The sequence below is a fragment of the Lissotriton vulgaris genome, chromosome 6 (assembly GCF_964263255.1).
Source record: "Lissotriton vulgaris chromosome 6, aLisVul1.2, whole genome shotgun sequence".
Classification (NCBI taxonomy): domain Eukaryota; kingdom Metazoa; phylum Chordata; class Amphibia; order Caudata; family Salamandridae; genus Lissotriton; species Lissotriton vulgaris.
This window is the reverse complement of record NC_141694.1, coordinates 1,100,862,153-1,100,888,335: the sequence shown is the minus strand read 5'-3', so window position 1 is coordinate 1,100,888,335 and position 26,183 is coordinate 1,100,862,153. Positions and strand designations below refer to the sequence as shown.

Sequence of the window (26,183 nt, the reverse complement as noted above, 5' to 3'; positions counted from 1 at the left end):
GCGCTAGCGGAAGCTGGGAGCGTTTGAGCTGGGAGCGTTTGATACCTGACACGCTTCAGCTGGGAGCGTTTATTCCTGACACGCTTCTGCTGTCCTGGTTTCTGAACTATACGGCAGCTATCCTGTTCTTCTCTGTACCTCTACGCACTCAGCAAGCAACTTCTCTACAAACTGGTTGGTACTTTGGCATTGTAAGATTCGTATTTAATCTACCTTCAGGAAAGACTCGTGTCTTCAAAATTTTACTAGACTGTGAAACCTTTGCTCTACTTAACTTTTAGCAACTTTTCACGTTTTTTGGACATCAACTTCATTTAAACTTTCTCATTTTTGACATCTTACATTTTTTTCTTTGGAAAACAATTGCTATTTGTGTTATTTTTAAGACTTACTTATACTATTCTATAATATATAGTTACTACATTTAGTTAGTGTAACCATACTATTTTACCATGCAATTTGATCCTCCTAGCAAGTTTCTACAGACTAAAGGTGAACCATCTATTCCGTGGTCACGATGGAAAGAAGAGTTTATTACCTATTTAAAGGCCATTGATGGTGAACGTATGTCTGCTGAAAGGAAAAAAAATATTTTTCTCCACTGTTTAGGTTCAGAGGGTCAAAATGTATTCAGAACTCTTCCACCTATGCGTTCTGGAGGTGATCACAATGTTTATGATGAAGCATTGTTACGTATTGAAAATAGATTCAAACCCAATACTAGTGTTGCATTAAACAGGTATAAATTTTATACTAGAGCTCAAGAAGAAAGTGAAAGTTTTGATGACTTCCTTACTGCTCTTCGAGCTTTGTCACTACATTGCAATTTTGGGTTAATGACTGACGAAATGCTCAGGGACCAGATTATTGTACATGTGAGAAGTAAAAAAGTTCAAGAACAGCTTTGGATCCTGGGTGATCCCAGTTTAGAAGTGACTATCAGTACCTCCAAAGCGCTTGAACAATCTGAGCGCTGGATGAAAACTCTAGAAAGTAAAGCCTCCTCTGGTACTGTTAGCAAATCTTCTTCTAGCATTGATGAGGGTAATGTTAATGCTGTTTCCTCCTCATCTTCCAATAGCAAGCCTAATGCTAATACGAGAACTCAGTCTAATTCTAAAAATTATTATTGCTTTAGATGTGGTAATCCCAACCACATTGCTTCGTATTCTCGTTGTCCTGCTATTGGAAAAGAATGCACTAAGTGTGGACGTGTTGGTCATTTTTCAAAAATGTGCAAAGACACTAGTACGAGAAAGGAGTCTTCCTTTTCCTCTAAAGGCAAAATTTCTACTGTGTCACAAGGTATATCGTCATCCCAAGACCTGGAACATGGTATTGTTGTTTCCATCCGCAATATGACTGATACTAAATCTGCAGAAACTTTAAGTTCTCCAGACTGTATTGTTAGTATTTTAGGAAAGGAGCTCAAACTTATGGCTGATTCAGGCTCTCCCTGGACCATTATTACCAAGTTATATTGCAATGAAGTTTTTGGTAGCCTTGTTGATCTAACTAGCTTATGTGAGCCTGATATTGTTGCACAAAACTTTGATGAATCCTACATTAATATTGTTGGTTATAAAGAAGTCCTTATTGAGTTTAGGGGAAATAGTGCTTGGATCAAAATGTACATTGCTATCAAAGGTGTGAATGTTCTGGGCTGGAGGGATCAATTCAGACTTGGTATTACCTTAAATCCCAGGAACAAAGACCCTATCTCTGTGGTTGCCATTACTTGCGAGGCTGCACCTTTGGACAACACTGCTTCCTGTACTACTGGTACTCTTCTGTCTGATGATAGTATGATTGCTTCTGAATCTTCCAGGAATGTCTGTGATTTCGAGAAAGACCTCCCTTTGCTATTTCCTCAAGTTTTTTCTGAGAAACTTGGCAAACTTAGAGGTTTTTCCCATAGGATCAAAGTTAAAAATGGTGCCATCCCAGTCAAACAAAAGTTGAGGGGTGTACTCATCAGTATAAGAGCTGAACTTGTTGAGGGGGAAGGAAAGCCCTCTGGGGTGTGGTCACGAGTCACAACCTACGAACAACCCTGCTGTGGTCATGAGCCGTGGTCACAGGTCACCGACGCACACTTCACTGAGGAACAAGGAGCAATGATATGAGATGACAAAGATCACATGTAAAGTGGCATTTTATTTGTTAAGTCTTAAGTACATCAGAAAACGCATTTATTAATTGATCAGCCTGAGCAATGAAATGTTTGAAAGTCTGACTTTAATCTGTCAGGGTTAAAACAAAACGCAAGTTCACATTCAGAATACATTCAAAGAAACCATAGCGCCTACAAAGGTGCTTTTCTGAAGAGAATTACCCAAGCAAGTTTAACATTCTAAAGAGATCCAAGGTGCAAAAAGGACTGGGATCTTTTTAAAGGCATAATAGAAATTAGTTAGGGAAAGCAGAACACTCTATAAAGTCTAGTGCCTTGAAGCACTTTAACTATGAAGACTATACCAGCAGGGCCTAGTAGTTTAAGGGAACCTAAAAATGCAAGGAATTGGGTGTGAATGGAAAATACAGAGCAAGGACAGAGATTTAAAAAGACAAAGTATTATCTGGCTTAGGAAGTCTACCACCTGAGAGAGAGGATTTGAAGTCCCAAGTCAGACAATCGGCTAGCCGGAGAGCTTGCATGCAAAGGTCGCATCAGCAGAGCTCTGGCTTCAGATTTGACGTTTGGGCCTGATATACCCAAAATTGAGGAACTAGGGTTCTATGATGACGCTGACCTACGCCCTTTCAGTCCAGGTGGTTTACACCGGAAGGAAATGTTTTCAGTACATCATGTTCCGTACATTTTTAGGACAGAACGTCTTGTACCTTTGAAAGAGAACATTTTGTACTTTTGAAAGAGAACATTTTGTACTTTTGAAAGAGAACATTTTGTACTTTTGAAAGAGAACATTTTGTACTTTTGAAAGAGAACATTTCCGGAACATCTTTCTAACCACAATGGTTACATGTTGTACATTACTAAAAAAGGACATTTTTCTGTCACGCACATTTCTACATCTTTGAAAGTGTGAATTCCCCTGATAGATGCTGTTTATTGCTAGAAATTGCTGCTTATACTTGTGCAAGCTATGTTTCAAAATATAACGTTAGCAAGGGTTTCAGGAAGCTGTACCAACGGGCACCCGTCTGTGTGTGTGTGTGTTCGTCTTGAAGCTGGCAATGAAACTAATCTTTGAAGGCCTAATTTTACCTTGTTCAGTTCAATGCACAGAAACGTGTGTTTTTAAGCCTTAAGCATAGTGAGCCCTGGGGCCTTTATTTACTAATGAGGAAAGCTAGTTATTTTAGCATGTTTTCAGATTTCTATCACGCAGGGCCATGTAGGGCCTTCAGGCTACCAGGGTCGATAAAAAGGCCCCTCTATCATCTCCCTGCTCTTGTTCATTCTATGAACACTCCTTTAACTGAGTATCTCTGTGACCCTTCAGCCAGTGGCGGTATCCAGGGCATGTCATTAACATCACACTTAAAGCTACCTTGTTGTTGATCTATTTCATTGGCTTTGTCTTCATTTGGCCTAATGAGTATTTTCGCATACTCTGCATCTTGCTCATTAAGCAGGCGTTCATATTGGGCTGCTGTTGGGCTCTTACTCAGACAGTCTCTACCTGGGAGAAGTGGAGGAGCTATTTGTATTCCATAGTGGGTGCTAGGTACTGCTAACTCGCTCATCTCCATTCGTATTCCAGTCCCATCCCAATGAACACGATCTTTGTCCTCATACTCAGCTACCTGTAAATACCTATGCTAGTGTAGTTTGTCCCCACTATCTTGGTGCTAACTTTCTTTTCCTACAATGGCACTCATCTGCGGGATGCAACACAAAAAGAAACAGCAAAAAATAAACTTTTTAGAACTGCCACAAAGGTATCCAGTCAAAGTTCAACAAATCTGTGGCTCTCTACTATGGCATCTCCTCCAGCAATCCATTTCTTTTCTATCTTGTTCAAGTTGTTGATGGCATTGGTCAGTTGAGCCATGTTCTTCGTTGTTAGTAATGTACAGCTCACTCCTTATCCAAAGGCATACTCTCCTCTTGGTATTTCGAAGCCAGAGTCCTTCAGCCTTAGTCTGGAGCATCACATTGATGGTAAAGGGAAAAGAACTGGACTCTGCTCAACTGGCAAACCTCCTTTGGTGGGACTTTGAACACTGTCCACCCTTAGAACTCAGCACACTGCCATTGTCCGTGGAGCCAGATAACAGAGCCAGAGATGGGCATCGATGTTGGAGATATTTGCTGGTGGAACCATCATGGAGACTTGGTGCAATGTCCTAGTGAGCTCAGGCTGCTTCTTCGTTAGGGCTGTTGGAGATAGAGCCATTCTCTGCAGGCCCAGAAAAAGTCGATTCGGTCAGAGATGCCATATTTATTGTCTGAAAAAAACTGCTGTTTTTAATTTGAGTGTCGCCCCACAGGTAACATGCCATTCTAGAAAAGAGAGAAGAGGTGTCTTTTAGTTTGAAATCAGTTCATGCTTTTGGACATTTTTATTTTATACACCCTAAGTGGACAACCTGTCTATCTTATTTTATAATCCTAGTCTACCCTATGCTGCCCTTTATACACCCTAAGTGGACAGCCTGTCTATCTTATTTTATAATCCTAGTCTACCCTATGTTGCCCTAAGAGCGCTTCTTTATACCTTAACTGACCTCGGGCACTGAATTTTGCCATGGGCGTAACTTTTTGCGAATAACAACAGCGCCGTTCTAATCTGTTATGGGCAATGTAGGGTGTGGCGGATGGAGCAATGATAGTCTAACAGATGCCCTGCTATCATAAACCTATTGATGCTGCAAAAAACTACACAATGGGCCATACCATGAACAGTCATCTAAAAAAGCCTTGTGCTTTCACTTCTATTCTGCATGTGTCAGTGATGACCTCATGCATCATTGAGGTGGAGGAGTTGTCCCTCCCTGTTCTATGTATAAACACTTTAGAGACAGTGGTCTCAATAATCTGACATTAGAATGTGTATCCTGCAGGAGGTGTTCTATAGTCTGTGGTCGTATCTTCCTAGGTGAGAAAAGCTATCTGTTCTCCCTGCATGGGGAGTGTATGAGTCATGTAACAGTGCCTTAGTCTTCTGTCTACCTATTGTTGTCATCTGACATCGTGAGCAGGATGCTGTCTAGCTGCTTGGGCACTATTTCTTATTATTGCATTATTACTTCCATCAGAGGAGGGCGATGAGGACACATGTTGCAAATACACTTATTCTGGGGTGCTAACTGTGCTGGTAGAGGGGGTGTTGAACCTTTCTGCATGCTTGCAAGGGCTATTTACTCCATGTGCTAACAGATATATTGGAAGTGACTTTGTTGCTATTGGCAACTTCAAAGATATGAGCAATACAAGTCTTCCTATTAACACAATTTAAACAAAACCAATTCAATCTATCTAATTCCACTTCTGCCAGTATTGCAAAATATTATAATACAAAATACATAACTTTAGATAGGACACTTCTGTGCGGCAGGTGTTGTGGTTACGTCTGAATCCATAAACGACCAAGCTGTCACCGCCTTCTTCCTTTTGGACAGTCAAATGGAAACAAGTCAATCTTCTCTGATTTGTAGAGTTGACCCTGAAGTCTGTTCTGTTATTTCTTTCCTCTTGGCAATGGGGACAGCTGCTGGTTAGTAGTCTATTATTTCCAAAAGTCTTTGGGCCAAGATCTGTGTTCCATTATTCATATGTCGAAGCCCAGAACTGATGTGGCCCCACTTCCTGGAAACCTGACTTTGAAAGAAACTTCGCAGTGCATGTTAGTGTATACAAACTTTTGTTATTTTTAATATTTTTCATTATTTCAGAAGATTTTTCACTTGTGTTGATGCATAAATAATAATTTTGTGAAACCTTGGAACATTCATTACTTAAAAAAAGAAAATACACTAAACACCTAAAACATGATACTGTCATAATTCCAGGGTATTTAAACTTTTAAAGCAGGTAAAAAATATGTACAACCATCTGAAGTCTGCAACTGTACTTCAACCGGCCTGGCAATAGTGGTGCTATTCACTGCTGTATGTTGTGTGTTGGCTAGCTGGGGTATGGAGGGAACTCCAAAATGAAGGAAAGAATCTGGGAATTATATTGCCTTTTTGTATAAGTTACTTTAAAGAAGAATCCATTATCTAAAAAAAGGAACTTAAAAAAATGTTGGGCTATAGCTTGTCTCTACGTAAAACATATTTGAAAATCTCTGTCACAGTGACACCTGTTCATAACCTGCCCCAGGCTCATAAACCGAAATGCTAAAACATTTCACTAAACTACCTGAATCAGGGACGTACCATTTCTTTGCAACATGAAAATAAACAAGCCTTGCCAAATCCAGTAAGCCTCAAATATTTTGTTAGCCTTTTGTCTTTCTCAATGCACAATCAGTATTTTAGTCCCTGGCTCATGTACTGCTTAAAAGCATTTTAGCACAGTCGCCGTACAGTATAAGTACATATTTCATGCAATTTTGAAGAACCTAGAAATAAAATTATTAATATACCTACATATTACTTCTGTTATGCACATATATATATATTTTTATATATACATAAGTGTATATTTCTCATTTTGTGTGATCCTGCGATCATCGATGTTCCAACTGCCTAAAACCTCTCGTTACAGACCACAGGAAATGTATTTCCTGCCTGGCTCAACGCCCAGAATCTGTGGTTGGCTACTTCCAACGGCAGCCTGAAACAAAACCTGTTAACTCTTCTGTCACCTTGTAACATCTAAAAACATGTGCTTTTTTAATTGTAGGCTATGCTGACCAGAATATTTAACATCACATTAAACACAGGCTCATGTTCTCTGTATGTCGTGCATGCTGAGTAAACGCCGTATATTCCATTCCATAATTTTATCCCCCTATTCTCTCACTATTTCTGTGCATAAGAAATTGTGGGAGATTTTTCTATTTTATTATTATCTGCTCCGACATCTACATTGCTCTAAGGCTAGTGGCATCATTCAACTTGAAAGCAAGCCAAAATTTCAAAAACCCTATTTTGTAATGGCGAACATCAACTGTCAGTGCCCTGTTGTAACACCCTCCCCGATCTGTTCCTGAATTCAGACCATTGCTTGCCTACTTAAACTGGGACTGAATTCGGATACTGGTACGAATAAATTATTTCGTACTTAGTACCTTGGTGCTGCAGCATTTTTTCCTTTTTGGGGCATTATTTTGTGTATAGGTGTCTATTGTTGCTGTTGCATGGGAACGTGCATTCACAGGAACTATTGTTGGACTTGGGCCACATTCATAGGGGCCATAGGGGCTTAGTCCTTGTTGGGCTGGACTCATAAGTTGCTGGCTTTGGTCTCGAAGCCTATTGCGGCACTGTCTTTGCATGTGACCTATTCTGTGGCAATAATAACAAGTGCGCTGTGTTGGCTGTGATTGGAGCCTCAGTTGTACCATTCCATTTACTCTTCCCTGTATACCTGATTTTCTGGTGGCATTCTTTCTGTTATTTATATAATAATTTTGTTGGTCATTTCTGTAGGCATGCTGTGCTGCTATGTATGGTACTGGGGGCTGTGGCTGTATGTACTGATCAGCTGGCTGTCGTTGGGCCTGAACGTATTGTGCATATTGTTGTGGCTGGGTCTCTAAGTATATTATGGCAGGCTGTAATGGGGCCTGGATGTATTGCATGGTGAGCTGTTGTAGCAGCGCAGGCGGTATGTTGACTGCCGTCATTTGACTGACAGGTGCTGCTATCATGACAACCTATTAGTTTAGAATGACTATTTAAAAGTTCAATAGCAATCAGTCAGAAATCCCTAAATGCGGAAATTTTAACCGTGCACGAATTTACAATTTTAAAGCACATACAAATGCAATGAAAGGGTGAACTGTCATGGTCCTGTGGCACTAAACCAAGGCGGCTTTTATTTGAGGGGGTGCTTTGCAAATTTATGACATAAATAGATGTGCACGTTATAGAGAAAATACCTCATTTATATGGTAGAAGAACTGTTTTCAACATTACACTGGGCATCTGGCAAAGTCTTGGCATTTACATGCACATTTCTAGAGTGCAAATCAGACTCATTCAAAATGCAAAGAATAATATCTTAAATCAATGGAACTACTTAAAAATGTAACCTACAATGAAAAACACACTACATGCTCATGTCAACCACCACTGCTTTGTGATTGCAACAAGCTTCTCCAACCAGTAGCTCTTGAGCTACTGGTAGCTCTCCAGTATGCAGTTCAATTTACGAAATTAAAACCTATTTAGTGCTTTGTTGAATTAATGTATGTATATCAAAATTGAAACGCATATATTTGATATAAAAGATTGGTATATTCCAAACGCGTAATGTTTTGAATTTGCCAATGTTTGTGAAGCTTATTTTAGAGTAATAAATCATGCAGCATTGGGAGCCTTATTCCTCATACTATTTCCTTGGTGCTAGGGTCATTGAAGCTTTAGCTGCTATTTATTGCCCACCTAGAAGCATTCCATGTTAAACCCCCCCCAGTTAAATGTATAAATGCAGGATAATCTTTTAATGGGGGTCTATGGTGTGACACTCTCTGCCTATACTCTTCCTTCTTAGTTGCTGTAATTGAGATCTTGTATAGGTCCCTCTTCTACACCCTTAATGACACAGAGGTATATACCGTCTTATAATTCTTGATTCTGTGCAGCAGCGCAACCAGGGTAGTGGAGCTGGCTGCCACAACTCGCATAGGCAATCTTAGACTGACATGGGTATTTTGTTCAAAAGCTTGATAGAACTAGCAGTCTTTCCCAATTTTCAATTTTAAGATAAAATATATGTCAAAGTCAGTAGGTATTCTTATATTTAGTAGAACTCAGTATCTTATTCATAGGGACACTAGTATCTATGTTGTTCACTGTGAGCCTGTGAGGAGAAATGCTATTCGCTTGCTTGGGTGTGCCCTGCTTGTATCTTTACCCTAGATGTTGGGAAAGTTGGGGAATCGATCTAGTGTTCCTTTCTCTGCCTGAAGCGTCCGCATGGGGCTATTTGTCTTGGTGGTGACGAATGGGTGGACTTACAACAGACTGCGTAGAATCTGATGAATCTGAGTCTTCCCCATCAATGATGACAGTGGAGTTTGAGCCGTCTGAGTGACCGGAATGGATCGAATGAGTGGAGTGGGACGTGGATAGTGCGTCAGAGGTAGACGAGTTGGCTGAGTTGCCAGGCCAAAGTAGGGCAGGGCAAATGGTGTCTGGAGATAATGGGCCGAATAATGTATGTGTAGCAGCAAATATGTCAGTCAAGGAAAGTGTATAGATGTGAACCTGGGTGTTGCAGTGAAGATGAACCCCAGAAGTTCCCAAGCAGTGGCTAGTCTCTCTCGGCTCTTGTTATCAAGCTCTGTTAACGTGTTAAAAGTGGTGTTATGGACTGATATAGGGACGTCATGTACCAGATGGATAGAGCAATTTATAGTACGTGGGGTGGTGTTGGACATCACGGATATAGAGGATGTGATGAGGACGTCAAGGGGCTAGGAGGAATACTTGGATACACGTCCCCCCTTTTTGGCAATCAGTCGCTATGGCTAATGATAGACAAAGACCCTCGTTATTCCAGAGGCAAGGAGAAGCAACGTCAGTGCGTATCTTTAGACGGCTAGCCACCTACCTAGCAGGGCTGCAATAAGGAAAGGGAGATACAACCCAGACAGCAATGGGAAAGGGAAGGCCAGGTAGGGCACCTGGCGGCTGTGGGAGATGGTGCAACTAGGACTGAGACGCTATGTCACTGGACGCACAGAGAAGCACCATCAAAGCACAACTACTACACAGAGCAAAGCAATGGACAGTTTACATGGAACAAAAACAAATATCCACCATGACAATACTTTCAAAGACAAATCAAACAGCAAGGCAAAAAATAAATATCAACCATGACAACATATTCAAAGACAAATCAAAAAGATATAAAAAGATGCGTCATAAAAACTGAAAGTACAGTACAAAGGACCTAGATATTAAATCTCACTAAACACGGTGGAGCACCACAGTGTGCAAGAATGGGCGAGAAAGGAGGGGGGAATCTGAAAATACCACAAGTTACTTCCTCTTTCTGTACCTTCGCGGAACGAGAGAACACGGCAGCAACTGACAAAGCCAGTCAGTAAAGCAGACTAAAAGTGGAACTGAACAAAAGATATGGACACCCAAACCTTGCTAAAATAAATCGTGAGGAGAAGAAAGTAAACAATGGAAGGGCGTGAAGGCAGCCCTCATGGATGAGAACGTAGGGGCACAAGTGGCAGAGGAAGGGCGCAGGAGAGAAGAATGGGCAACAAGGAAGTGCGAAGATGAGAACTGAACAGACCAGAACAGAGGAAGAGCACAAAATGCTATGTAAATAGGCAATAAACAGTTTTGAGAGAAAAAAATAATAATAAAAAAGAAAATACTATATGCAAAGTAGTAATGTGGTATCAACCTAGAACATGGCAAAGAACAAAATGCAATTGTACGTCAAACCATAATGCAACAATGGAGAACTAGGGGAGCCTTCAACTCCGACCCCGGACACAGAGGCTCCGGGGGACACCCTGCACACAGACTTGAACTGGAGAGGGATCATAAACCTGCCCACAGATTTGAACTGTAGAAGGGGAGACTCAAACTCCGACCCCGGACACAGAGGCTCCGGGGGACACCCTGCGCACAGACCTTAACTGTCGAGGGATCAAAAACCTAGAACCATTGATGCTATAATCATTCCCTCCGGACCGGAACCGGCAGGGCAAACAAGAGTGCAAAACAGGAAAACCACCAACCTTGAAGGCACAACAGTTATGAACCAATATGCAGCAGAAAAGCCTATACTGGCCTCTGACAAGAAAGTGACAAATCGTGACCTCGCAAAGACAGAGAGAGAGAGGGTTCAAATCGTGACTAGAGATAGTGCTGCAGGGGACAGGTGTCAGCCAGAGACAGTCCAAAAAGAGTCAGTCGCACCCTCAGGCAGCAGAGACCCAGGAGATTCAAGGGAAAAAAAACCTTGTCTTACCCGTGGTCTCTGCCGCAAAGGAGCGGAGCCCGGACCCCTCAGGGACCTGTCGTGGATGTGCACCGGATCCGCTGCAAACAGTACGTAGTACGATTTTACGTTGGGCGCCAGCTGTTGAGGGGGAAGGAAAGCCCTCTGGGGTGTGGTCACGAGTCACAACCTACGAACAACCCTGCTGTGGTCATGAGCCGTGGTCACAGGTCACCGACGCACACTTCACTGAGGAACAAGGAGCAATGATATGAGATGACAAAGATCACATGTAAAGTGGCATTTTATTTGTTAAGTCTTAAGTACATCAGAAAACGCATTTATTAATTGATCAGCCTGAGCAATGAAATGTTTGAAAGTCTGACTTTAATCTGTCAGGGTTAAAACAAAACGCAAGTTCACATTCAGAATACATTCAAAGAAACCATAGCGCCTACAAAGGTGCTTTTCTGAAGAGAATTACCCAAGCAAGTTTAACATTCTAAAGAGATCCAAGGTGCAAAAAGGACTGGGATCTTTTTAAAGGCATAATAGAAATTAGTTAGGGAAAGCAGAACACTCTATAAAGTCTAGTGCCTTGAAGCACTTTAACTATGAAGACTATACCAGCAGGGCCTAGTAGTTTAAGGGAACCTAAAAATGCAAGGAATTGGGTGTGAATGGAAAATACAGAGCAAGGACAGAGATTTAAAAAGACAAAGTATTATCTGGCTTAGGAAGTCTACCACCTGAGAGAGAGGATTTGAAGTCCCAAGTCAGACAATCGGCTAGCCGGAGAGCTTGCATGCAAAGGTCGCATCAGCAGAGCTCTGGCTTCAGATTTGACGTTTGGGCCTGATATACCCAAAATTGAGGAACTAGGGTTCTATGATGACGCTGACCTACGCCCTTTCAGTCCAGGTGGTTTACACCGGAAGGAAATGTTTTCAGTACATCATGTTCCGTACATTTTTAGGACAGAACGTCTTGTACCTTTGAAAGAGAACATTTTGTACTTTTGAAAGAGAACATTTTGTACTTTTGAAAGAGAACATTTTGTACTTTTGAAAGAGAACATTTTGTACTTTTGAAAGAGAACATTTCCGGAACATCTTTCTAACCACAATGGTTACATGTTGTACATTACTAAAAAAGGACATTTTTCTGTCACGCACATTTCTACATCTTTGAAAGTGTGAATTCCCCTGATAGATGCTGTTTATTGCTAGAAATTGCTGCTTATACTTGTGCAAGCTATGTTTCAAAATATAACGTTAGCAAGGGTTTCAGGAAGCTGTACCAACGGGCACCCGTCTGTGTGTGTGTGTGTTCGTCTTGAAGCTGGCAATGAAACTAACTAATCTTTGAAGGCCTAATTTTACCTTGTTCAGTTCAATGCACAGAAACGTGTGTTTTTAAGCCTTAAGCATAGTGAGCCCTGGGGCCTTTATTTACTAATGAGGAAAGCTAGTTATTTTAGCATGTTTTCAGATTTCTATCACGCAGGGCCATGTAGGGCCTTCAGGCTACCAGGGTCGATAAAAAGGCCCCTCTATCAAACTCAAGATCTTATTGGACGACATGATCCTTGGAGGTGTCATTGAGGAAGTGGAGTCCTCTGAATGGGTTTCGCCCATCGTTTTGGCTCAAAAACCCGATAAAAGTATCAGGTTATGTGTGGACCTAAGGGCTCTCAATGCCAACTTAATCACTGATTGTCACCCTCTCCCTAATATAAACGAAATGGTATGTTTGTTGGATGGTGCTTGCATTTTTTCTACCCTTGATTTGCGTTCCGCTTATCACCAAATCGAATTGACTGATGATGCAAAGCATTTTACCGCTTTCATCACTCCGTTTGGCCTTTTTCAATTCAAGCGGATGCCTTTTGGCCTAGCCTCCGCCGCTTCGGTGTTTCAGAGGGCCATGCACCATATTTTTAAAGAGGTTAGCTCCTTCGTAAAGTGTTTCCAGGATGATATCCTCATTTTTTTCAAAGAATGTGGATGATCATCGTCTCCATCTTAAGGATGTGTGCAACAAGTTATGTGATGCTGGTCTTACCCTCAAATTTAACAAGTGTAAATTATTTTGTAAGAGTGTCGAATACTTGGGTCACACCTTGTCTGCTGACGGTGTTGTTCCCAAGCGTTCCCTTGTTGATGCCATTGTAAAAGCCCCTTCTCCTGATAACAAGGAGAAATTGCTTTCCTTTGCCGGCTTATGCGAGTACTATAGTAAGTTCATTCGCAATTTTGCCACGAAAATGGAACCCCTCAGGGAGCTTACCAGGAAGTCCTCAGACTTTGTGTGGTCTGAAAGACAGGAGTCTGCCTTTTCTTCTATCAAAGAAGATATCATCAATGCTCCCACTTTGAGATCCTTCTCTCTTAACAAGAAGTGCATTATCACCGTGGATGCCAGTTGTTATGGCCTTGGAGCTGTGTTAGGTCAGGTTTCTGGCAAAGAAGAATGGTGTGTTGCCTTTGCATCTAGGACCCTATCTCTCACTGAGAGGAGGTATGCGGTCATCGAAAGGGAGTTGTTAGCCTGCACATGGGCTGTGGAGCATTTTCGCAATTATGTTTGGGGCAACAGATTCATTCTTAAAACTGACCACAAGCCCTTGGTTGGAATTTTGTCTCCTGGGGGAGGTTGGAACTCAACTGCTCGCATTGCACGCTTATCTTCAAAGTTGCAGGAGTATGATTTTGAGGTTTTGTATGTTCCTGGTAGGAGTAATGTCACGGCGGATTTCCTCTCCAGGTTGCCTTGCCCTGATGTTGGTTCCAACCCAGATAATCGTGAAATTGATATTGTTTCTGTGGTCAATGACTATGTTTCTAGTGATTTCAGGGGTATCTCTGAGATTGACTGGATGTCGGAAGTTGAGAAAGATCCTATTTTCTCATTTATTTTTGACTGTTTGGAAAAAGGTTGGCCCAAGGATAAATCTGTGTTACCTGAATTTGCCCCTTTTTGTCAAGTTTCGTCTGAGATTGAGGCTGTGGGTAGGATTTTGTTTAAGGCTGGGAAAATGATTCCTCCTGCTTCTTTGTACAACAAGATTCTTTCTTTGGCCCATAGGTCTCATATTGGGATGTCTTCTATGAAACGTCTCATTAGGACCAACTTTTGGTGGCCAGGCCTTGACAAGATGGTAGACAGAACTGTCCGTGACTGTGTGGATTGTGTCAATAGTGATAAGATGCTTAAGGTGTCCTCTGCCCCCCTAAGTCCTGTTCCTTGGCCTGATCATCCCTGGCAAAAACTAGCTTTTGACATCTCTGGTCCTTTCCATCGCCTTCCTGAGTGTGCTCGTTTTGCTTTGGTTTTAGTTGACTACCACACCAAATGGCCGGAAGTTAAATTTGTCTCCTGTGCCACCACCTCAGTTATTATTTCCTTCCTTAGGGAAGTTTTCGCTAGAGAGGGTTCTCCTGAAATCCTAGTTACTGATAACGGCGTCCAACTTGTCTCCCAAGACATGGAGGATTTTCTTGTCTCCTGTGGCATCAAGCATCACACTACCTCATTGTATGAACCTAGGGAAAATGGCCAGGTTGAGAGGTTCAATCGTGTCCTTAAAAATGCTGTGGAGCTTGCTTGTTCTTCGGGAGAGTCTTGGAAGGATGTGGTAAGGGAAAGACTCTGGATGTATCGCATCACCCCACATGCTGTCACGGAGGTCAGTCCTTTCCAACTTCTAAGAGGGAGAACTCCTAGTTCCGATATCTGTCCTTGGTGGGTTAAGAAGCTAGATGTTAAGGTTGATCACTTGGATATTTCGCAAGTGGCCAATCGTGTTGTAACCAAGCAGAACACTATGAAAACTTTGTTTGACCGCAAAATGAATGTGAGAGTTCCTGATTTTGTTGTGGGTGAGTGGGTCAAGATCAAGAAACCTGGGTTCACTCTCAAAGGTCTCTCTAAGTTCAGCAATCCCATTAAGATTGTTAAAGTTTTCAGAAACTCTGTCATTACTCAAGATGGCAGAGCCTGGAACGTTAGAAAGGTTGCCAAGTGTAAGCCTGTTCCTCCTGGTCCTGTTCAGATACTTCCTCATGACAAATGTTCTGCTCAGAGTCCTACTCATCATGACAGTAACAACGTTCCACATTCTCAGTCTGTGGCTCATAGAGTCAAAACCAATGCCAGACCTGTTGTTTTACCTTCTAGGTTCCTGTCCTAATATTTCCCTTCTCTGTACAGCTCTGCTTGTTTTATAGGAGGGAGATGTGTTGCATTCTATTATTTCCCTTCTGTGATGTTCCTGATTATTTATTTATTTCCTTGTTGGAACTAGAACCTGGCTCCTGCGTGAGCCTCCCTGGTTCTATGTTCCAGATTCCCTGTTTGGCAGTTTGATCCTGCTCTCCTCCTTCCTGGATGCTCTGTGCCTTTCTCTTCACCAATTAAACCTTTTTATTGGATTTCAACGTCTTGGTTCATACTTTACAAATACTCTTTGGCAACCTTGCGTCGACATGTTTAACCCTTTGTTTCCATGGCTGTAAGACCGGACAGCTCAGTGAACTAAAGCCCTATTGGTCGAGTTTCCAGTCACCAGAACAGAAAACGTCCTGAACGAAAAAGTCACACATACAATGGTCTAATCGAATGCAGATAAAGTTATAGTTCTGGGCTTGCCATAGAGTCTCGATGTTGGTCAGTGATACTCTTTCATTATGAAGTTCTATTGTTACTTTGCAGAGCGAAATCTAAAATAGCATGCAGCATACTAATTGTAAAATATGATTTTTTTTTAGAGGAATGATATTTATTGAAATGTGGCAGTTTTTTTTATATTTGTGTGTTCCTTTTCATTTACTTTGTGTTGCAAAAATTAGTCAAAATAGATTTCACACTCGTGGCAGACATCCCGCTGATTTCCAGAAGTGTGGAGAGTGAACAGCTTTCTTACATATCTTAGCATTGTCTTTCAGAAGCACCAAACCCACAACTTCAGTTGCGCCCAAAACATTGGAGGCGATTACCTTTGCGATGTGTGTTGGACAAAAATACTGGACCTGCATAAATACCCGTTTAAGATGCCATATTTCTAGGTTGACAAATTTCTCCATGGTCACTGTAAAAGATTGTTAGAAATCATTAAATATGAAGAAGAAATGCATTTAAATGTTGTCTTAACATAAACAGTATTTAATTTGGTACACATCTTTGTCTGCATCACAAGGCTGAAGCTGAGAAGAGGCAAGAGGAGCAAAGGAAGTTTGGTGTCTTCTTTGATGACGAGTATGACTACCTGCAGCATCTCAAGGAGGTCGGTCCCCACGAACTGGTTCCATCTGGCGTGCCTCGTCCACAGAGTCGGACAATCTCAACTGAGAGTGGAGAGGTGGAAGAGGAGGTTGTTCAGATCCCGGTAGGCTTCTCCTATTGAGTGCAGGTCTGCAATGACATGTGTGTGGCCCTGCTCTTCCAGGTGCACTATTGAGTCGAGCGGTGTGCCTCTATAGCAGAGCGGAGCAAGCATGCAAAGCATTAGTAGTAATTCATTCTTTTTTATCTTTGGGTTTGTGGATTTCTTTACTGTGATGAACATTTTGTACTATAGACAATTACCATTACTTACACATTAGTGCTTGGCCAGTTTAGGATCTTTACAGGGTAAGACAATTTGAAGGCCCTAAATGATACAACAATACGGCTGAAAGTCTACAAAGTAGTTTGGCAATGCCAACCAAAGGGTTGGAATTCTTGGAGTATAATTATGGACAAAGGGAGCTAGCTCCATAGAGCAGGGTCCAGGACATAGGAGAATCATCCTCCTTCCCCCCCCTCTGCCATTGCATGGGACACAGAGAAGCACTAGAGTAATGTTTACATTCACTAGGAAAAGTAGGCCCTTTGGGGTTACAAAATGAATTGTTGTGCAGATGACCCTTTTCCTATTGATAGCCATTTTGATGAGGATGTGTGATTCCAGGGTGCTCTCTGTCGCAGTTTATAAATAACTCCCATTGCTGATCGTAGACTTCCAAAGACCTGCTTACTGGCACTCCTATGCTTTATTCTGCAAGTGACACATATCCCAGTGTTACAGAAGAAGGCAAAATGTATTTACTGGAAATGTAGTAATATTAGTTTCCCACTATTTACTGTTGCTAATGACTGTTTTATTCTACGAAACCCTACCTGGCAATCTGCAGATTTGAGTGGTCTTGACCATTATCATACACATAATTAATGCTAAATATCTTCAAAGAAAAACACAGATGATAAAGTTTGGCCATAAGGATGTCTCCTCTTGGAAGACCAACCATATTGTCTTGGAAGGTGTCCGAGCATACCAATATAGGAATACTTTAAAAACAATGAGGGGCCTTCTGTGCTGTATTTTGAAATTTGGATGTCGTAGTTTGTATCCTCTAATTAGATTCTACTGGGTGAAATGATCCCAGATTTAATCTGTATTGAAGGTGTTTGATCCTCATTTGCTAGTATCTCCTACAATAAAATCAATAAACCTTTGCTGCTAAAAAAACATTGGGAGTAAAGCAGGCCAGTTGCTGAGACTTTGAACCATACCACGCTGTGAGATGTTTTTTAAATAATTAAATAATGAAATGGCTGTTTCCATTTGCAATTTGTATCTGAGAAATTTCTCTTTTTCCAGGCTCCTTCAATTAATTTGCCCTCTTCGGTGTTTGCATCAGAGTTTGAGGAAAATGTGGGCTTGTTGAATAAGGCAGCTCCAATATCAGGTACTCCATCGCACATTGTAATTTAAGTATGAATTGTAAATATTATACCAAGTGTTCTTGCGTGCAGAGACCAACTATAATAAAGTCTGTTATATGCTTGTGCCAGTTTCAGTGTTAGTCCTGAGAATCATCAATTATCAATGCAACTTTTATTGCTGTTTCCTTACAGCACATTTTCAAAATAATGGACAGAGTATCACACAGTGCATTGTGAGGCTGTACAGTAAAGCCTGCCTAAAGTTAATACTTTATGGCGCAAAGAACGGAAACAATAATTTGTACACTTGCAAGGTTAGATATGCCTCTTCTCTGCTCGGGTCAGATTGGCAATCTTCAACACTAAAATAAAATGAATGGGTACAAACCAATAAAATAACACGATGAACAATTAATTTCTTTACAGTATGAACCGCAAACGTCCTAATACACCTTACATTACAGGCAAGCAGTTCTGCAGTTTTAATTGCCATATTTTTGTAAAATGTGTAAATTAACCCAGGTCTTAGAATAGCCCCATACAACTAAGCCTTCAAGCTTAAGGAGAACAAGCTATCTATTCATATACCAATACAAACTCATACCCCAACCTTCTACTCTGGGAACCCACGTTGTAGCACTAACACTAGCATTAGAATTAGCCGGCAGTCAACAAGGATATTCGTTATCCAAGTGTCCATCTCCTCTGCTGCACATAGGCGCACACCTCTCCCTCCCTAACAGGCCATATACAGTTGTCCAAATCCCACAGGCACCAAAAGTTCACAACCCATTTAAACACAACCTCCTTCTAAGGTTCTTGTGCTGCACTACTATGGCACCATAATTTTGGACTCTGCTGCAAACTATGTAAAGGGGCCCGGAATGGTCTAACAAGAACTACACTGGCATATATGTAAACTAATCTACAAGCAGACCTAACTAAACTACTAACATTCCTTTCAAATTCTGTTGAGAGATACAGTGGCAAACAGTTATGATAGTCTTGTCACAACTGTTGATAAGTTCTAAGGCTTACATGGTAGACCTCTATTTTGCAGGTGAAACACGAAGACTTTCTAAATTAGTTGCCAACATCAATTTGTGTGTTCTTTGTTCGGTAAATCCAAATAAACAGTTCAGCCTTGTCTCATTTATCAATCAGAAGAGTTGTTTATAATGATGAAATAAAATCTTTAGTTCATAATTTATCCTTCGTTCAAACGGTTAAACATTTTACCAAACACTAGACCATCAAATTTGATGGTCTACTTGTCTAGACATCAAGACATGGGCAGGAAACTCTCAGTCAATATGTCAGCAGAACAGTTGTGATCCAAGCCTTTAAAAAAAACTGCTAGACTTTGAAGAACTGTTGAACCCTCAAGAATGTTCATCTAGAACCAGATATGATGCTGCTGTAATCCAGATTGACAAAACTCAGTTGTACGCAATATCAGTTGATACAGTGCCCTCAGCTGTAAATACAGGTGTATGAACCCAGATAAATCGAAGCTGTAAGTTATGCCTTTGTTCACTCACCACTCTTTTAAGAATCTCGTTGATGCATCTAGATAAAAAGAAACCTTGTCCAAGTACTCTACTTCCGCTGCTTTTAAACCACTTTTTCAACCCACATGCAGCCCTAACATATCCCATTTCAAATTCCAGCACTGCACTTCAGCTCGAACTTCCAGTAGATACCAGCCCTCGCATGAAAGTTTGCCAGTAAGAGCTCACCAGTTATTTTCTCACTTAGCTCTTGGCAAACTATGAGTCTGTGCCTTTGAGGATACAGAATGAAAAGTTTCCTTTGTGACATAGGGATTAATACTTATCCCTTCACCGCGCTTAGTGCGGACAATGTTCTTTAGAGGCTGTGCACAGAGCGGGTCTGAAAATCACAACCTATGTTTAATGTGTTCTGGGTTGTCTCTTCTGAGTTGGTTCGTGTATTTTGATTAGGGCTCCCAGTTATATGGTATTTATTTTTTTGATATTTCCGTCTGTACTTATTCATATTTATTTTTTGACAACTTTATCTGTATTTATCCATATTTATTATGGGTTTTGTGAAAAAAGCTGAAACTGGTATATTTCTGCATTTATTTACCCAATAAATATGGAGTCATGCTTGAATGCCTGCCAGGTTTTAGTAATATGAGCACCCGCAGAAGATCAGTCAATGCAATTATATGAAAATATGCACATTTTTGTTTCAGCCTTGTGCATATTTACTGCTGCTTAAGCCTCTTTGCTAAAATTCCTTTCTTTTTTAACACTCTTACCTATCAATCCACATGGTTATTGGCCTGGTAGCCATAGCAAAGTGTATTTAGAATCACTCAAAAAGCACCTAATTTACAGGTTTCTCCACATTTAAAATAAATACATACAAGAAAATAAATGGATTTCTGTCTGTATTTATCTTTAAAAATCAGTAAAAACGGAAAACTGGGAGCCTTAATTTTGATCCACTGCCTAACATGGGTCATCGGTTGGGTTATCTGTCCTAGGTGTGCAGGAAACCGCAAAATTATTCAAAAAGGTAATACAGTTCCATGAGGCCTGTGTCTGTGCTTGTTCTAGCGTTCATTGAGCAGTGATTGTACTGAGGTTTTCTTTGCCTGAGCTGTATTGTATGTCATGTGGCTAACCAAAGCCTTTCCAGCAGATCGGTCTGATTTCACGTACCTAGGCATGGTCTGTCTCCTGTACCCCCACTCATTGGTTCTATTTATTACTGTTTGTTTTATGGCCTACTCAGAAGGGCTATGGACCACTGCTTCGGTAGTCATTGTGAAAGTTGACTTCTAGTCCTCTAATGCGATGAGGAAAGCATCTCTGCAACATGTGACTCAGGAGTAAGCAGTACATCGTGCACAGAAAATAACCAGAGCAAGTAAAGTGAGTGTGTGAAATGCATTCATAAGGAAATATGTACATTCTAAGCATTTTTCTGGCCACCATAAATGCAGGGATATAATTCGGAAAGGGAATAGGTTGAGCTTTCATAAACTGTGGATTGAATCATTGACTTTTGAAAGTGGAAGCATGTATGTCAGAAAATCAGAACCTGTAGCCAAAATGCTTGACCATCGCATCAATTGCATTTAAACCTGAAAACACATAATCGGCATCTGATTACTTTTGCCACCCTTAGCAGTTCTCTGTGAACTGTTGTAGGAACTTTGTGCGCTATGATGAATCAAGTGTTCAAGTAGTTCTTAAAGGTGGTGATCTTCATGCATTCATGCAGTGATAAGTATACTTGTCATTAACTCCTATCATTTAAATGTACTGAGTTACTTCGTATAGACAGTGACTGATATTTGCACTTTCGACTAAGAACAAAAATACAGTTATTCTCCAGAATACATTAGAAAATTTAAAAGAAACTGGGGCCTGGGGGCGTGGCTTGCGCGCCGCTTCAGCATGGCGGGTCGCGCTTGAGCTCCGGGGTGAGAGTGTCCCGTCTGGCTCATTTCTCCGTTCCTTGACTGCCCCTGTGTTCGGAAAAGGCAGCCTTCAGCAGCGGAACATGCCAGGAGCTGCTTCATGATGTTTTCCTGACGTTTTGGTCACCGGCTGAAGGATTTCTCTTTCACGACCCAGAGACGCTCGGTTCCTCATAGACGGCCGCCATTTTCCCGCTCCTGCACACTCGGCATCTTCTCCTCAGAAGTGCCGGTTTGATACATTGTTGCAGGTCGTGGTGGCTGTCCAGGATGTTTCTTCTATGATGCCTACAATTGGTAATATTTTTTCCTTTTTTCTGTCATTTTATTGCTGCTTGGCTGGAAATTAGGTTGCCCACGCGCTGTTTTTTCTCAGTGCAATTATCTTATTTCGGTGTAGTTCTTTTTCCTACGACCTCATTGCTGTGCCCTCCTGTTCTAATTGTGGCTATATCATCACTCTGCTACCTGCTTGCCCTGCATATAAGTCCGCCGCTACTACTTAATTAGGGCCCATTGAGCTCAGTGTGCTATATCTTTTTTTTTTTATACAGACTGCGCAGTTTTTGCTCTCCTCTTCCCCTCAAGTGGTTATATATTTTTTCTTGGTGGCTGCTCCTTCATGGCTGCAAATATGGGTCGTTCCTCGACCAACAAAGACTCAAAAGATGTTGGCACGTCATTGAAAAGGCTTAAGTCAGTGTCTCCTACGCCTGAGTCTGCTCAGTCAGACACTACTTCCACGCTGGACACAATATTAATGCGCCTGAATGAAGTGCATGATATTGCGCAGTCAACAAAAACTAATACAGATTTACTGCAAGTGGAAGTGTCTGCTATCGGGAATGACTTTAAAGCCCTCTCTCTTCGTGTATCTGCTACGGAATCATGAATTAGTTGTGCAGAGGATGGTATGCAGAAACATTCCAGATCCCTCAACCACTTGGAGCGCTTAATGGCGGCATTGCGAAGAGATCTTACTGAGCAGGAGGACCGTAATCGCAGATCTAACCTACGCATTTTTGGTTTGCCGGAAGATTCAGAGAAATCATCTTCATCTATGATAGAGTTCTTATCTCATTGGATTCCGGACACCTTACAAATCTCATTCCACAGAGAGTTTGAGATAGAAAGAGCACATCGTGTTCCAACGTTTAGTTCCAAATCTGCAACCCAGCCAAGAGCAATCATTTTTAAGCCATTACGACATCAGCACACTGAACCGATTCTCTCTCATATGCGGAAAGCTAAACAAGTCTTCTGGGACGGTCATCTAATCTCAATTTCTCAGGACTTTGCCAGAGATACGGTCATAAGGAGAAAGGGCTTCCTTAATCTTCGGAAACGTTTTTCTGAGATGGGTATTCCCTTTTCGTTTTCTGGACCATCGAAGTTCCGCATTACTTATAAAGGACGTTCTAGAATTTTCGATGAGCCGGCTGATTTAACTACATTCCTGGACAACCAGTTGGAGATAGAGATGGAGATTCAGAAAGCGACATCGCAGACTCCTGGTGCCTCGGGCACTTGAACTGTCTCCTTCTTTCGTCTGAATGTGTTTTTCTGTATGCCTAGTTTTCTCCTCTCTCCTGTTGTGCTTATTTATCGGTCTTAACCTCTGAGACTGTTAATGGAATTTTTCGGTTCTTCTTGTGTCCACATGGCTTTCTGTTCTATCCTTCTTCCTTGGATTTATACTGGTTCGTTTTTTTTCTATGGGTCTCTTTCCATTATTATTCCTTCTTATCTCTCTACTGGTTTCTTGTTCTTCTATTTTACTCCGCTTCTTGCCTTTTCTCCGTTCTATTTTCTTGTACAGTCATGACGTTTATTTTTCCTCTTTAGATTGTCTTCAGCTCTTCTTGTCTTTACTTTCTCTAAATGTTTATTTCAAGTCACTTTTCTCTTTTCCTGATGCTTATCTTTTTAATAGTTGCCGTGCTTTTTCTGATAAGTGTCTTTTTATATCTTTCTTTTTTCTTTCTATTTTGCTATTTTTCTGCCTTTCCTTTCTTACATATTTATATGTTCCTACTTTTTCCACTTCAGCTACATATTGCTATTATATACAGTTATTGTTTGTTCATTAACTAAGTATTTATTTTTAGGATATACATATTGAGCGTCATGCATTCATCTAATGTTCATGATTTACCTCATGCTTTTGTTTTTCTTATTAGTTTGTCTGATAGTATTAATTACTATAGATATGTCTCTTAATACTACTTTGATAACTAAATGTGATTGTACAAATTTCTTAGTTACATTATGACTATTTACATCATTATGCTGCTTTGCGTTGCTACTTTTGATTGTTACCAGTTCCTATTTTACTGCTATCAGTTTGATATAGTTTTGGGGCTATTGTTATCACTTACTTTTCCTCCTAGTACGGGTCCCTTCCTCGCCTTTCCACGTTCTCCCTAGTATGATGTTGGTCTTTTTTAGGCCTCCCCTCCTGCTTCTTCTTTCCCTCCTTTCTTTTCTTCTTTTCTTTCTTTCTCTCTATCTTGGATTCCCCACATGAATTCTCCCTTCGTGTTTCTTATGATTGTTGGTAGGCTTTTTATATTTGTGTGGTTGGTTCTTTTTCTGTCATCCATGTCGTCTTTTCTTTGTTATTATGCATTTCCATGCCGGGTTTAAATGTATTATCCCTTAATGTTAAGGGTTTGAATCATCCGGTGAAGAGGTCGAAAGTCTTGGATTACTGTAAATCTCTGTCTTCTGACCTGGTTCTTTTTCAAGAGACCAAGGTCACTAACAGAGAAGCGTTGTTTTTGAGGAAAGAATGGGTTTCGGATGTTTGCTGTTCTGATGCCTCTGGTAAACGAAATGGAGTTATTACGTTAATTTCAAAAAATTCTGGTTTATCTATACTTTCGTCTGAGCATGATACTGAGGGTCGATGGCTGTTATCTAGATTGTCGGATGGACAGCATGAACTGTATGTGATGAATATCTATGCTCCTAACGTTGACGATCCGACCTTTTGGAAATCGGTTACCAAAAAACTAAATGACACCCCTCACTCTGGCAATCTTATTGTGTGCGGAGATTTTAATCTACCGATGGATCCTCTTTTAGATAGGAACTCTGCATTTCAGTTTCGTCCTCCTAAATCTCACAAACAAATGCTTAACATGTGTTCCTTTACTCATCTTCAAGATATATGGCGTTTTCATAATCCCACTGGTAGTGATTTTTCTTTCTTCTTTTCACCTCACTCTTCCTTCTCTCATATTGATTATCTCCTGGTTCATTCTTCTCTTGTTTCATCTTCTTCTTCTCCGCTTATACATCCTATTTTGATTTCTGATCACGCTGCGGTCACTTTTACGCTATCATCCTTTGCTCCTAAATCGCGCGCTCGTTCATGGAGATTGAATACCGAAGTTTTACATGATGCTTCTCAGGTTGATGAATTTCTAAATTTATAGATACTTTTTTCCATGAAAACGAAGGCTCTGTCTCTTCCCCAATCGTTCTATGGGACTCATTTAAATGCACTTTCCGTGGTCAAGTCATTAAATGTATGTCCAAACGGAATGCTGATATTAAAAAGGAGCTTACAGATTTATCATCCCAAATTAAAAATCTTGAAACCACCTTTAGGCAATCTAAGGATTCATCTTGTTTACAGCTCATAAAACAACTAAAATACAAATATAATACTATTGTTACTAAAAGAGCCCATATTGGTGTCCAAGCACAAAAATCCAAGGAGTTGTTGCTAAAAAATCGAGCTGGGAAGATTTTAGCTGCTACATTAAAATTTCAGGATTTCTCTTTTAAGTCCTTGCAGATCTCTTCTATTACTGACCATACGGGTTCTAAAAAATTACAAACAGGGGAAATACTTGAAGTTTTTCGTGATTTTTATAATAAATTGTATACTCCTTCTAATCAATCCTCTTTTGACCAATGTCAGGATTTTTTAAAATCTGTGCCGATTCAGTCGGTCTCTGATGACTATCGTACTCTTTTAAATAAGCCTATTTCCCCCGAGGAAATCGTTTCTGCAATTAAAGCTACTCGTTCTGGCAAGGCTCCAGGCCCTGATGGTTATCCAATTTTATTTTATAAAACTTTTTTCCCTGCGCTTGTCCCCAAATTGCAATCTGTCTTTGACTCTTTTGTTAAGGATGGGTCTGTTTCTGGTACGGCTGCTGAAGCTACTATAGTAGTGATCCCGAAAGAAGGGAAAGATCATTCTGATCCCAAAAACTTCCGTCCTATTTCTCTCCTCAACATGGAAGCTAAGATTTTTGCTAAAATACTAGCCAAAAGATTGGAATCCTTTATCCCCCATCTTGTTCATCCTTCTCAAACTGGTTTTGTAAAAGGTCGTCTTGCACGAGACAATATACGCACTTTCTGTCATATTCTCGGTGCTGCTAAGCGATCTCAACTTCCTGCCGCGGCCTTGGCCCTTGATGCGGAAAAGGCCTTCGACAAGGTCTCTTGGCCATTTCTTCGTGCTGTTCTATGCGCACACAACCGTGGCGACTCTTTCATAAATATGATAATGTCCTTATATTCTCAACCTAAAGCTAACATTAGAGTTAATGGCGCTACGTCGTCGTTTTTCAATCTTCGTCAAGGCACGAGACAGGGGTGTCCTTTATCCCCACTTTTGTTTTTATTATCTATTGATCCTCTTCTTCGATTGATTGAGTTACACCCTGATATTAAAGGTTTTTCTTTCGGACCTCACTGTATTAAAACTGCTGCATACGCAGATGATGTTCTTATTTTTTCGGATGATATCGCCTTGGCAATCCCTGCTATCTCAAATACCATTTCCCTCTTCTCATCGGTTTCAGGTTATACCCTAAATAAAGATAAGACGGAAATGTTTCCTCTGAATGCCTATTGTTTTCCTTCTCATATGGGCTCAGCGGGCTTTAAGTGGCTATACTTAGGGATTTATTTTTGTTCTACTCTCTATGCCACCACTGCCTATAATGA

The 26,183-nt window shown here is 40.8% G+C and overlaps 1 protein-coding gene across 1 annotated transcript in view; it reads left to right on the top strand.

Annotated features, from left to right (window-relative positions):
* The window catches only part of LTV1 (LTV1 ribosome biogenesis factor), a 235,808-nt gene that overhangs the window by 46,174 nt on the left and 163,451 nt on the right, over window positions 1-26,183 (top strand). The window contains exons 3-4 of the mRNA XM_086927165.1: window positions 16,248-16,436; window positions 17,691-17,778. Coding sequence (XP_086783291.1) covers window positions 16,248-16,436; window positions 17,691-17,778 — 277 coding nt within the window. The remainder of the gene's footprint in view (window positions 1-16,247; window positions 16,437-17,690; window positions 17,779-26,183) is intronic.